The sequence below is a fragment of the Phascolarctos cinereus genome, unplaced genomic scaffold (assembly GCF_003287225.1).
Source record: "Phascolarctos cinereus isolate Bilbo 61053 unplaced genomic scaffold, phaCin_HiC Scaffold_5;HRSCAF=322, whole genome shotgun sequence".
Classification (NCBI taxonomy): domain Eukaryota; kingdom Metazoa; phylum Chordata; class Mammalia; order Diprotodontia; family Phascolarctidae; genus Phascolarctos; species Phascolarctos cinereus.
This window is the reverse complement of record NW_027555958.1, coordinates 406,985,498-406,998,920: the sequence shown is the minus strand read 5'-3', so window position 1 is coordinate 406,998,920 and position 13,423 is coordinate 406,985,498. Positions and strand designations below refer to the sequence as shown.

The following is a 13,423-nucleotide window of genomic DNA, read 5'->3' as shown; positions in this document are numbered from 1 at the left end:
CACTCCTGCTAACCATGAGTGTCCCTCAAGGCTCTGTGCAATCTTCTCTTTTCCCTCTATACAATTCCACTTGGTTTGGCTATTATCTTTATGCAGATGATTCTCAGCTGTATTTGCCTAGCCCTGACCTCCAGTATCACATCTCTAACTGCCTATTAGACATTTTGAACTGGGTATCTCATATACATGTTAAATCTGACATGTTTAAAACTGAACTCATTACCTTTTTCCCCATACCCTCCTCTGCTCCTAACTTCCCTATTACTGTAGAGGACAGCACCACCCTCCTCCAGTCACCCAGGCATAAAGCCCAGGTATTATTCTCGACTCCTCACTCTTTCTTACCTGCCTCCCTCCCCCAATATCCAGTCTGTTACCAAGTCCTGTCATTTCTACATTCACAGTATCTGTCACACATGTCCCATTCTCTCATCTGGGCACTGCCACCACCCTGATGCAGGCCCTCAGCACTTCACACCTGGACTACTGCAATAACCTTCTTCTTGGTCTCTCTACCTCAAATCTCTCCACACTCCAGTTCATCCTTGACTCAGCTGGCAAACTGATCTTCCTAAGACCTAAGTCACACTATGTCAACCCTTCCTCACCACCTCCCCCCCTCCCCCATTTAATCAACTCCAATGGCTCCCTATTGTCTCCAGGATCAAATGTAAAATCCTCTGACCTTTAAAGACCTCCCATAACCTTGTCCCTTCCTACCTTTGCAGTCTGCTTACTCTTTAACACTCTCTCCACCCCAATATTGTGTGATCCAGTAACAATGACCTTCTTACTGTTGTTTTAACTAGATACTCCAGCTTCCAACTCCAGGCATTTTCACTTGCTGTCCATTATCCTTGGAACTTTCTCCTTCCTCATCTCTGCCACCCAACTTCTCTGGCTTCTTTCAAGTCTCAGCTAAAATCTCACTTCTGCAAATAGTTCTTCCGGATTCTTTTTAATGTTAGTGCTTTTCTTCTGCTGACTATCTCTAATTTATTTTGTAAACATCTTGTCTGCACATAGTTGTCTGAATGTTGTTGATGTGTAATACATGCTAGTTGACTTCCTAACTGACCTGTATAGTGGACAGGACACTGGAATTTCTGAGCATAAATCTTGCTAAGTCATTTAACTTAAACTCTCTAAGCCTCAACTTTCTTATCAGTAAAATAGATAATAGCACTGTTAGGGTTGTTTTGAGAACCAAATGAGATTAATTTGCAAACCTTAAAGCCATACATAAATGTTAGCCATTGTTATCATCTTCTACAAGGACAGTAGGAGAGCCTCTACCCAAAAACCTAGCTAAAATCTAGGTATTTTTACAGCATTCCTTATACTTCAAATCCCAACTCGCAACCTAACCTAGCTATTTGTCTTCCTCCAGCTGCTCCCTCCTGATCACTTACTTTACTTCCTGAGGCCAGATACAGGATGACTTCTCACTGAGCTATGCTTTAGAATCACTGCCCTGAGCCGAGCTGTACTGACTGGTCAATCAGCCACTGCAAACCGTGCTTTCACATCTGAAGACTGTCCATCCTATCTATCTCTTTGCCATCTACCCTGCGTCCATGCATACCCCATGCCAACTCTTCCCTTTTTCTTCTCTTGCTCTAGGAAAGATAATCAAATCAATGCTTCCAAATGCTTCTGAAAAAGGAAAGGTGGAGCTATTCCCAACCAAAACACCATTCCTAGGCTTCCAGTACTCCTCTTCCCACATCCTCCTGTCCAACCAAACTGGTCTTCTTGCCATTCCTTACACCCAACACCCTACTTCCCTTCTCCTTGACTATGTAGTTGGCATATTTCACGTATAAGGAGATCCCCCATAACTAGAATGCCCTCCCTCCTCACCTCCCTCCACCTTTGAGAATTTCTCATTCAAAGGTCAGCTTAGTGTCTCCCAACCCCGCCCCCCCCCCAGGTGCTACAGCATCTGGTCCACATGGCTGGCTGGAAATCACCAAAGGCAGCCCAGTATTTCTTTTTACTTGTTTTGGTTACCAACATACTATTAGCTATTTTTGTTTTAGCCTTTCTAGTCCCAAAAGACTACATTGTTCTTTCCTTAGTGGAGAAAAAGAGGCACATAAGATGCAAACAGAAGTGTCTTCTCTCCATCCCAAGCCACAGTCCTTTCCTGCCCCCCTTTGACCCTTTCCCCTATCCCCTAGCTAAACATTAAACCATCTAAAGTCTAGACTTAAGAGCTGAAAGGGGCCATAGAGACCATCAGGTCCAACTCCCTTATTTTATAGATGAGGACACTGAGACTGAGATGTTAAGTGACTCGCCCAGGGTCACATAGTTAAGTGCTTGAAACAGCATTTGAACTTGGGTCTTCCTAACTCTGAGCCCACAGCTCTAATCCATCATACTATTCTTTGTCCCACCTCCTCTGGCCGCCTGACTCCCCTCTCCCCTTGTCGTCATCCTTAGCTTTTCTCGGGGCCTCAATTCATTCTGAAATCCTGGCCTTATTCTTGTGCCATGCGTGTGCCATGCTTTTTGATTCATTCTCTATTACCTGTCCCTACTCTGTCCATGTCTTCCAAAAGTTTAAACTGATTCCTGATGTTCCTATATGTCTGTACCAGATTCTCTTTCAGCTTTATCAGCTTAGTGAACACCCACTTTCTTTGAGTGATAATTTGCAGCATACAGGTTATTTTAAAATACTGATATTTACTCATACACAAATTGCTTCAAAGAAACAGAATGAAACAGTAGAGACGGCTGGCTGTGGAGTCATGAAGACCTGGGTTCAAGTCCTGCTTCTAACACACACATACCAGCTCTGTGACCATGGTCAAGCCTCAAACTCTCAAGGCCCCAAACAACTCTTCCAAGTTACAGATGAGTTAGCAATACGCATTAATGAAAATCCCCCCCCCCAAAAAAACCCCTGATATAGGTATATGTATGTCTCTCTACATATAGAAACATATATACATACATATATACACACAGTATATATGTAATATGGATATTTCCTCCTTTACAGGATACATACTTATCAATTCTGCAAAGGATATACAAATTCCCTTTTGAAACAGAAGCCTTAAGAAGTTGGCATATTTCATGTATAAGTTACTGGCATCCACTGGTCCTATTAATACTCAAGATACATATCATATATATCTGATATATATGTATGTACTATTGCAAGAAGAGGAAACACATATCAAGCCATACAGATAGGCTGGTAATATTTCAACTAGATTTTACTGCCTTTGCAGCTACTGCACTGCCCAAATTTAATTTGGGCCCAATATCATAATCAAACATCATTATAAACACTGAAAAAAGATGAAGTTTGCCATGTAGTTGTAAAGGATTTATGCTGACCTAGGCCAATTCTCTTTACAATTTTTTTCCTGGAACCAACAATTAAAAAACAAAAGTGCATCAGCTGAATAGGATGAACTCTGAGGCTCTGAAAACAAATAATGGTAACTGATTCATTCAGCTGGTGATAAAATGCACAATCTTGGCCTCATTAGTGCTGTGATTTTAGCCAAAGAGTTGAGCAGCTACAAGCAGTAAAGAATATCCTATTTGTTCTTATAAAAATTCAAGGTACTGATTCAAACAAAACTTGTAGGCTTACTTCTCTTGGCTAATCTTTCAAATTAAATAACAGAACATGACAGATATAACCAACTATGGCAGAAAACCAAAGCAAGTTTGTGTTCCTAGATTTGTGCCACATTGCCAACAATGAACAGACTGAATGTTTAAAGAACTTTATTGTGCTTCAGATTTAACAATGAGCAGCAAACCAGTCAATATGTTAATATCTAGTTAATGGATGGCTCAGGACCTTTGTTCTACTCTGGCCAATTCTCCTTTTGGACACTCCAATACTAATATGCATCTTTATCTAAAAAGAAGGAAAGGAAGTATTGTGTTAATTTTAATTCTCATTAGAATCTTTGATTGAAGAAAGAAGTTGAAGTTTTTAGTTAAAAGGAGACATCTGAAATGCCTGTAGATTTAAATAAATTTAAATCAATCCAAATTGGCAAAAATTAGCAATATGGACATTCCCTCTTTAACGGACACAATTATCAATTAAGGATATACAAATTCCTTTTGAAACAGAAGCCTTAAGAAACCTCTAAGTTGCCATATTTCACTTATTACTGGCTTTCACTGGTCCTGTTAAAATCAGATCTGTTAGACACCGTAAATACTCAGAAAAAATGGAAGAGAGGAATCAGTCACTCTAGGCATGGGAGAAATTCCTGTGATTTGGGGGGTGAAGGCAGAAGGAGATCCTAGAGTGAGGAAAATGCTTTTGTCACTAATAAGATATTCAACATGTGACAGGCCAGGCCACCATCGTAATCCCTTACATGCCAATTTTTCAACATACTCTATCTTTAAATTATAGATTATTTTGGGGGGGGTTCACTTGACCTTATTTCTACATACAACTATCACTCCGTTTCTCTCCACAGAAAAACTTTTCAAACCAATCACCCCGGCCCCATTCCTTCACTCCTTTGTAACTCCCATCCTCTCAGTACCTTGCAGTCTGGTTTCTGTCATTAAAATCCCAAAAACTGTACTAAGGACACCAATGACTCTTTTTAGTCCAACTGGATGGATGCTATTCAGCTCTCCTTGATGTCTTGATTGCATTTGGCAGTGCTGCTCATTCCCTCCATCAAACTTAAAATATCTCCTTTAACATTCTGGGGATACCACATAGTATTATACTCTCTCTGCCTTGGGCTTTTCTTCCTTTTAATCTCTAATTGTAACAGGTCATCTTCTAAAGCGAAATCTTTAGGAGTTCTAAACTGCTTCCTGGAACTCATCTCCAAGTTTCACTTTCAACTTCTGCCTCTAAGCTGATGCTTAACTCCCCCAAACTACATCTTCAGCCCATCTTTACCATTCATTCCTCCCATTTAAGATCAAGTCCTATATTTCTGTTTGTTTCCAGAACATCACCGTTTGTCTTAACATTACTTTCCAGACTGCCTAACACAATAACTTGTATATAGACAGGTGCTCAGCAAATAGGGACTGTACAAATTATCTTCTTCACAAACCTGCTTCTCATTCCAAATTCCTGATTTGGCCAACAATACCTAACTTTCGAACAAAAACAGTATTCTATTTGCTTCATACTCCTTTGCTCTCATGAAGTTCTGTAAGTTTTCCTCTATAATGACTCAGCTGCATCTCTTCTCTCTACTGCCCAAACCAGCACACCCCAATCAAAACCACAATTACACATGAGTATTACAAAAATACAGTCTTCAGGCTTCTAATCAATAACAAAAATAATGACAGATATTTATACAGTGCCTTAAGTTTTGCAAAGCACAAACATGTTTCTTTAGCCTTACAACTACTGTGTGGAAGGCCCTATAGGTACTAATCTCTTTTTTGCAGATGAGCAAACTGAAGCTAAGAAAGATGAAGTAACATGCTTATGGCCCCACAGTTATTGCTAGAGGAAGAATTCAAACTTGGCTCTTCCTGACTCTAAGTATGGTACTTTATTGCACTCATCTTCCCAATTAAACTCAACAGATTTTTTTAAAATGTAGCCTGTTTAAGAACCTAAAAGAGTTAACTATTAGACCAAGTTCTACCCATACGTTGGTATTCAAGGTCCTCTAATAATTGTTTCATCTGAACTCTCCAAGCTAATCCTTTGTCACTAGTTATGATGGAATTAAGCCAATCTCTTTATCATCCTTCTTACACCAAGACTACTTCTAGCTCTAGGCTTTTGCCCAACTCTTTCCCCTGCCTGAAATATGCCCCCTCCCCCCTTGCGGTTTAGTGGTGAAGGTGGCAACATGGCACACATATAATTAATGTGATACAAATCATAATATTATAAAGCATTATGGGATCATTTATGGGAGAAATCACTTGTAGCTGGAGAAGTGGATTAAGGATGAAGCTTCATGAGTATGTATTTGATCTTGAGTCTCAGTTTCTTGACTTGTAAAACGGAGACAATGCCCTACCTACTTCATGAGGCCAAGTGAGGAAAATGCCTTGTAAACCTGTAACCCACGTATGTGCCTAAGATCTCTGCTCATCCAGGCCTCTATTTATTTCATTGTGCAGCTTATGTTACTATTCGTTCCATGCACTCTTCCCTGACTGACTCCACTACCCAATCATCTTCCCTCCTCTTAACTCTCGACATCACATCTAGGACAAGCTTGTAATAGTGGAAAGAGAACTAGATTTGGAGTGAAAAAACCTGGACTGACAGCCTTGAGCTTAACCTCTCCAAGCTGCAGTTTTCTCATCAGTAAAACAGGGCTGTACACTGATCTCACAGGGTTTTTATAAAAGTCAAAGGAACTAAAAGGTACATGACAATAAGAGTAGTAATAATAAATATAAACTAATGTTGCTTCTACAATTTCATACTGTTATATGAGGCTTGAAGAAAACAGGCATGTTTAGCCTTGAGAATAGTCAGGGGGAGCATGACAGCCATCTTTTAAGTTTTTGAAACTTGTAACTAGGCCTATTCTGTTTAGCTGTAAAAGGGCAAAACCACTGGCAGTGGGTGAAGGCTACAAGGAGACAAAAATTTAGGCTTGATGTCAGGAAAAACTTCCTCATAATTAGAACCGTCCAGATGCATAATGGACTGCCCCAAAAGGGGAGAAAGTCCCCTTCCAAGCAGAGGATGGATGACACTTGTCAGGTTTGTTATAATGGGATTCCCTTTGTGTGGGGGTTGGAGTAGATGACCACTGAGGGCATTTTTTCAATCAAAACCTATGATTTATATCTGTCTTGAAAGGTTCTCTAACTGTTTTATACATGTACATCTTAAGATCATGGCTTTAAAGTTGGAAGGGACCTTAGAGGTCATCTGGTCTCAACCCTTCATTTTACTGATGAGGAAGCTGAAGACTTTCCCAAAGTCACAGAAGTAGTAAATGGCAGAGTCAGTACTTGAACCCAGGTCCTTCTCTCCAACTCTACTATTCTTTTCACTAAACCATGCCTCCTCGTGCTATTAGAGGTCATCTAGGATCCAACCACATCACTTTACAGAGAGGAGACAATAAGTAACAGCCCCCCAAGGTCATACAGGTAAGAAGGTAGAGTACTTAATTCCCCTGTAACAGATCTTCAATCCTTGGGTTTACAAACTCTTCCTAGATAATCTGTGTACTACTTTTGTATCCTTCAGAGAGCCTAGCTAGCACAATGCTGGGTAGAGTGGTTCAGTGCAAAGAAACATTTCCTGATCTGTAAAATAAAGGGATAGGACTAAAAGACCTCACAATCTATGATCCTAGAGCCAAACTACACTTAGGAAAAGCCTACATGTTTGAAAGTTTTCATAAAAATCTCTGGTTTTAAAACCAGAGCTTGAGGGAAAATTACATCAGTGTTACAGTTAACCTTCCTCAATCATATTTATTCTGTAAAGCAAGGGAGAGCTTCTTTCACTGGGCTGTACTTAATCAAGTACTCTGTGGAGAGAGAACAAGCCTCTTTCTTTTGCTAGAAATGATCTGTTGTTGTATACGTATAAAGAAATGTTTGTTGTTGTTATAACTGTAAGATTCTGAAAAATTATTCCTCTGTGGTTACCTGAAGGATGAATCACTAAGGAGAACCTGGGGAAACCGGTGGACTTGAGTAGAAGAGGGCTTGATCAGTCACTGAAAGCTTGATTGGCTCTGTAATAACATCACATTTTTAGAGGCATACCGAGGTTGGGGATGAGGGAAGTAAGGGTAGTGCCATATGAACAAACTTTTAAAATGTGTGATCAGTCAAACAGCATTAAAAGTGAAATAACATTGCTCAGGACAATTTTATGTAAGTCATGCTTGGCATGTTACTTCATGGTTTATAAAACACTTTCTTTTCAACCATCCTATGAAGTAAACAATGCAGGAACTCTAAGCTTCATTTTACAAAATGGGGAAACTGACATTTGGAGAGGTTAAACAACTTTTCCAATAGTTTGATAGCAAGTTAAGTAGGTCAAAGTTAGGATATGAAGTCAGATCTACTTATTCCAAATACAGTGTTCTTTCTACCACGACACATCACAGATGAGAACTAGGGATGCTTCCTCAGACACAAATAGGAACTCAGTGAGAAATACAAACATGGGAAATTAACAAACCTTTGAGTCACAAGACCAGAAAGACCTCCAGGAAAGGTGAACAAGGAAAATGGAGCATTAGCTTTGGATGATCTGAAGCCCAGGGGAGCCATGCCAATTTAAATTTACCTTGGACTAAGAGCTCAAAGTGTCTAATTTAGCTTTTAACTCAGGCTAAGGTATTAACTTCCAAGATAAGAACCAAAAGATGGGTCAATGAAAACAGATTAAGAACTATGAGAACAATTCAGTAAGGACTAGTAAGAGCTACTATTACAGGCTTTAAAACCTTCTTATGATTAATTTCTACCTTATTTAAAACTCTTCCTGATTCCTTGCAACTTCTATTAGTAAAAACCTTTTAAAAACCACAAAGGTCTGTACTTCCATTGAAAGCGGGGTAGGGGAGACATTTGGAACCTGTATTCCATTCTGCATCCAATCTGGGAAGAGAGGAATTCAGACGGAAGACAACAGGTGGGCCAAACCTGGAAAGCATACAAAAAAAGAGTAAAGTATACTTCAGTTCCTATTTACCCAGAAGATTTAAACTGGTCTATTCTTTCACACTAACTTGAGTGTTAGTCAGGGACACAACACTAACACACAGAGAAACAATAATTCAAGACTGTGTGCAAAACATCCTCTGTAGCAATCTCAATTATCAGAGAAACGCAGCAAAGAAGCCAGAAGTGAACAAAAAATGCCATTGGGCAGCCAAAGCAGACATCAAAAACTCCATGTACTTTGAAAGGCTACAGTTTTAAGCAAAACTCATACCCTCTGACCTATACTTGAAGACTACTGACTTTTACTTTACACACAATTCTAACAAGTTTGATTGTCTGGTTCTTCAGTTTAATTTGCACATTCTATGAAGCAAATTAAAAGGGACTCAAAAATAGAGTCAGGCATACTGACTGAAAAGCCATAAAAAGTAGATCCCCAAACAAAAAGCAGTCTGGGGCCATTTAATGCATGGGCAAACAGACCTCATGTGTCCTGGAGAGTTGGCCCACCTAATCTCTCATCCGAATCCCAAATTTCTTCCCTAGTTTGCTGTCTTTGAAATGAGTACACAGCCCACATCACTTCATGCTTCCTCACAAGCTACCTTCCTATCCTGGAGAAATCTACACCCTGAGGCCTTTCTCTTGATTAGTGAATCCCTAGCCCGGACCACCATTTCATGATCGACCCCAGATATCCTTGATTCACAATGGAATTCACCTCACCAGGTACCTTGCTCCTACCTAGTTAGCCTTTTCCCCTCCTCTGTCGCCCAAAAATGTTACAGTGGGAAGAATCCTGACTTGCTATATGACCTAGGGAAAGTCACTTTACTTTGTGGAGTCTCAATTTTCTTCCCATGAAGCTAGGTGGTACAGTAGACAGAGTGTCTGCCCTGGCATCAGGAAGACTCATTTTCCTCAATTCCAATCTGGCCTCAGATACTCAGTAGCTGTGTGACCCTGGGCAAGTCACTTAACCTTGTTTACCTCAGTTTCCTCATCTGTACAATGAGCTGGTGAAGGAAATGGCAAACCACTCTAGTATCTTTGCCAAGAGAACTTCATGTACGGTCATGAAGAACCAGACATGACTGAAATGAACTGAACACCACCCACAAAACTAATGGGCCAGGTAACATGGTAAACACTTGGGATACTCATTTGGACATAACCATTGCCAACTGGACAGAACCAGCCTCTAACTTGTAGGAGGCCAGAGCCAAACAGAGTAGGCTAGAGGGAAGAGAGTCAGAAATCAAACAGAAGTTTAATTTCAAAGTCAGGGAAACGGCGTGTGTGTGTGTGTGTGTGTGTGTGTGTGTGTGTGTGTGTGTGTGTGTGAGAGAGAGAGAGAGAGAGAGAGAGAGAGAGAGAGAGAGAGAGAGAGAGATTCATAACAGGGGCTTCATGACCAGAACATGGTACCTATCTAGTGCTTGTCTGAGCTCAGGTAACACCTGCTGCTGGATCAAAGCAATACAATAATTATATGATTTTGCCAGAGGTTGAGATCACAGAGAGAGTGAGTGCAAAGGATTGTTGTCACGCCAAGCTCAGGGCACAGCTTGCTTGCTGGGCCTCAGCTCTGGAAAACAGGGTATCTCCTAATACCCTGACATTATTCTATGTATATATTGTACATCTGATCTCAACCTAAGATCCCAGAGAGCAATAAACATACTTTAATTACTTTTCTATCCCACTCAACACCCACCACAATGCCATGCACATATGAAGCTCTCTAATAATCCAGAAAAGGTATTACTAAATGTCTTCCTACTGAACACCTTAACATCATAGGCTCAAATAATGAACAAAACAACAAAAAGAACAGCTCAATGTTAGACTGTTGGAGCTTTAAATTTCTGTCACTACTATATTGGATGACTAAACACAATGCGAGGATGACATAGCATTTTGCAGCACTCTGAAATTTCATCCAATTATTACACACTTCTTGGCTATGATAAGTGCCAGTTTCTACTCAATTCAAGCATCAATGAAGGGAAACAAATGACTTAAAAGAACTAATTCCTAAATACCAGAAATCTTCATTAGCGCCCACTTTCTTAATTTAGAAAACTAAATATTATACTTTAAAATCTGAATGCTAATAAAAGTAGATTAAGTTTATACATACGTATGTACATGTACATATGTGTGTGTATATATATACACATGGAGAGAGAGAGAAAGAAGTATTTTACAGCATACAAAGTACATTTAATCTCAAACAATCCAATTATTATTGGAGGACTGGAGAAAGCAACAGTTTAGCTCAGCAGGTTTTTCCACCTTTATGAAACAAAATTAACTAAAGGGAAAAGAACTTTCAAGGGTGCTACTCAGAAGAAGGATCAACTTATTACATTGTATAAGAATTACAATTATTAAATGTGCATGATACTTGACAGTAAAAATATTAGCACCTGCCAAAAGGACAACCTCTCTGTTAGCTTTTCCCACTACAATAACCGAAGTTGATAGCAACTAAGAAAGAAGCAAAATAGCATAAAAAGTTAGCTATGTCTTGAACTTTGGGGGCCCTTAGGTCTTTCATATTTCCTTATCCAGACAAGAGTATCAGATTCGCAGTTAAAGGATTTGAGTTCAGATCCTGTAAAGACCTTGGCCAAATCATTTAATCCAATTTATATGCACCACTTTCTTCAACTGTAAAATATAAGGATTTTTTTTACCTTCAAAGCATCTTGTAGTTAAAAATCTATGATGCTATTCTCACTGAAAACACAGAGATTAGATGCTAGAACTGTGATCTGTTTGCTTGTTTGTTTTTTCCTCTCCTCCCTGAAGGATAACTCTCTCTGCCAGTGCAGGTCAGCACTTTGAGCAGGAGAGGATAAGTGACTTTCCTAGGAGTTATATGGCCATCATATGTCAAAGGTGGAGCAAGCAAGTTTTTCCTGGCCTCCTCCAGACCACCCCTCTATCCACTACAATAAGCTGTCTTTCCAACATGCACGGCTAATTAAGTTGTTAGTGAGAAATTACAATCTTATTCTCCTTCTTCTACCATTTGTTAAGGGCTTTAGTCCAACTCACAAAATAGTTTTTGTCTCCTTCCAATAACACAAAAAAACGACAACTGGATAATCAGAGATGACAACTAATGGAAAAACATTAGTTTTTGAGACACTTAAAATTTGAGACACTTAAAAGATCAAACCAGGTGATGACTAGAAAGGCAGAAAAAGCAAACACAGGAAAAACATCTGAAATAGACTGGATTAAGTAAAAGAGTTTTAAAAACAACTCATTTCCTTCAGGAGTGTGGGAAAATACCCGTTGCTACTGGAAAGCTGTGCAAAGTTTGGTTTGGCTGGTTTCATTCTGTTTTCTTTCCAACATCATTACTGAGTATGAAAGATTGTTTCTCTTTCATCGCATTACTCAATATACTTTAAAAAAAAATCTCCATCAAATTCGGTTGCTTTCCATTCTGTCTCCCGAATGGCTCCCCCACCCACCCTGGTATCTGCACACCCGCCCCACGCCTCCCTCCAAACAGGCTTCAACATTTCTTTGCTGTCCGTGGTCTCCCCAAGACTGAAGGTTCCGTCCTCGAGACAATGAGAGTTTACTCAAGTTGAGTCAATCTAGGGGCTGGACCCGTGACTCCACAGGTAGAGGGAACTCCCGGGGGAGGAAACTCACTCCACCACTGCAGGTCCGTACGTTCTCTGCAACTTGTTGCCTGAAAGGCGGCCCCGAGTCCCAAGAGCTTAAATGAATTTCATCCATTCCGCCCCCCCCATCCTCCTCCACCCCCTGCGGCGCCGCGGGCAGACACAGGCCTCTCCTTGGACGCATTGAGTGGCTTTCACTCCCAGACATCGGTAACCCACGCACGACCGTGTCCCCCCCCCTCCGAACACGTAAAGCAGCCCGACTTCTTCACCCCCACCCCGTCACCGTTCCACCACTGCACAGTCCCGGGCTGACAGGTCGGCGTGACCCCGGTCTCAGGGAGCTCGTCCGGCGGGGGCCCAGAAAGCTACAGCCCCCCATCAGCTCTGCCCCGGGGGAGGGGTCCCCCGGGCCGCTCCCGACCAGGCCGGCGGGCTCCGTCGGTCCATCCCCGAATGAGGGCGGCAGCCGCACTTCACCGCGCGCCGCGGGGCCGGGCCTCTTCCCCCGGACCGCCATACTCACCCTTTCACCACAAAGAAGGGGTCCTCCATGGACATGGCGTCCCGGCGGCCGCCCCGCCGCAGCCCGTCCGCACGCACCGGGCTCCTCGGCCCCGCGCTCCCGCCGCCCCCGGAGGTTCACGGGGCCTGAAGAGTCGGCGGGCCAGCGAGGGCTGCGCGCGCAGTACTGCCGGTCCTACAGTCTCGCAGGGGCGGCCTGCCGCTAGGAGCAACGCAACGGAGGCAACGGTAGACTCCCCAACTTGATCACCGCCCGCCTCCCTGCCAGGAGACTCCGAGACTCCCGGGCCGGCTCCCCCCCCCAGCCTCCGCCCCTAATGGCCCCGCCCCCTCGCCCCCGACCAATCACAAGCCCACTTTTCAAAGCACCACTTTCTCACTCCGCTCTCACGTGACACGGGTAGTACCCGCCCCCTCCTCAGTAGAAGTTGTGGGTTAATGATCACATGACGAAGGAGTTGGGGCCGCCGGGAGTCTCGGGAGTTGGAGGAGGGGCCACTTTGCCTCGTCACGTGACCGAGGTGTCAGTTTCTAAAGGAGGGGTTGGTCTCTAGTGATAATGCTTTCAGACCTCCTCTGGAGGGGAGGCGCCTTTTTAATTTCGTTCTACA

The 13,423-nt window shown here is 42.1% G+C and overlaps 1 protein-coding gene across 1 annotated transcript in view; it reads right to left on the bottom strand.

The window, feature by feature from the left end:
- Positions 1 to 13,096, bottom strand: part of STX6 (syntaxin 6) — a 57,653-nt gene extending 44,557 nt beyond the window's left edge. Inside the window, exon 1 of the mRNA XM_020984353.2 lies at positions 12,814 to 13,096. Within this exon, the coding sequence (XP_020840012.1) occupies positions 12,814 to 12,848 (35 nt within the window). The 5' untranslated portion in view covers positions 12,849 to 13,096. The remainder of the gene's footprint in view (positions 1 to 12,813) is intronic.
- Positions 13,097 to 13,423: the final 327 nt, after the last annotated feature.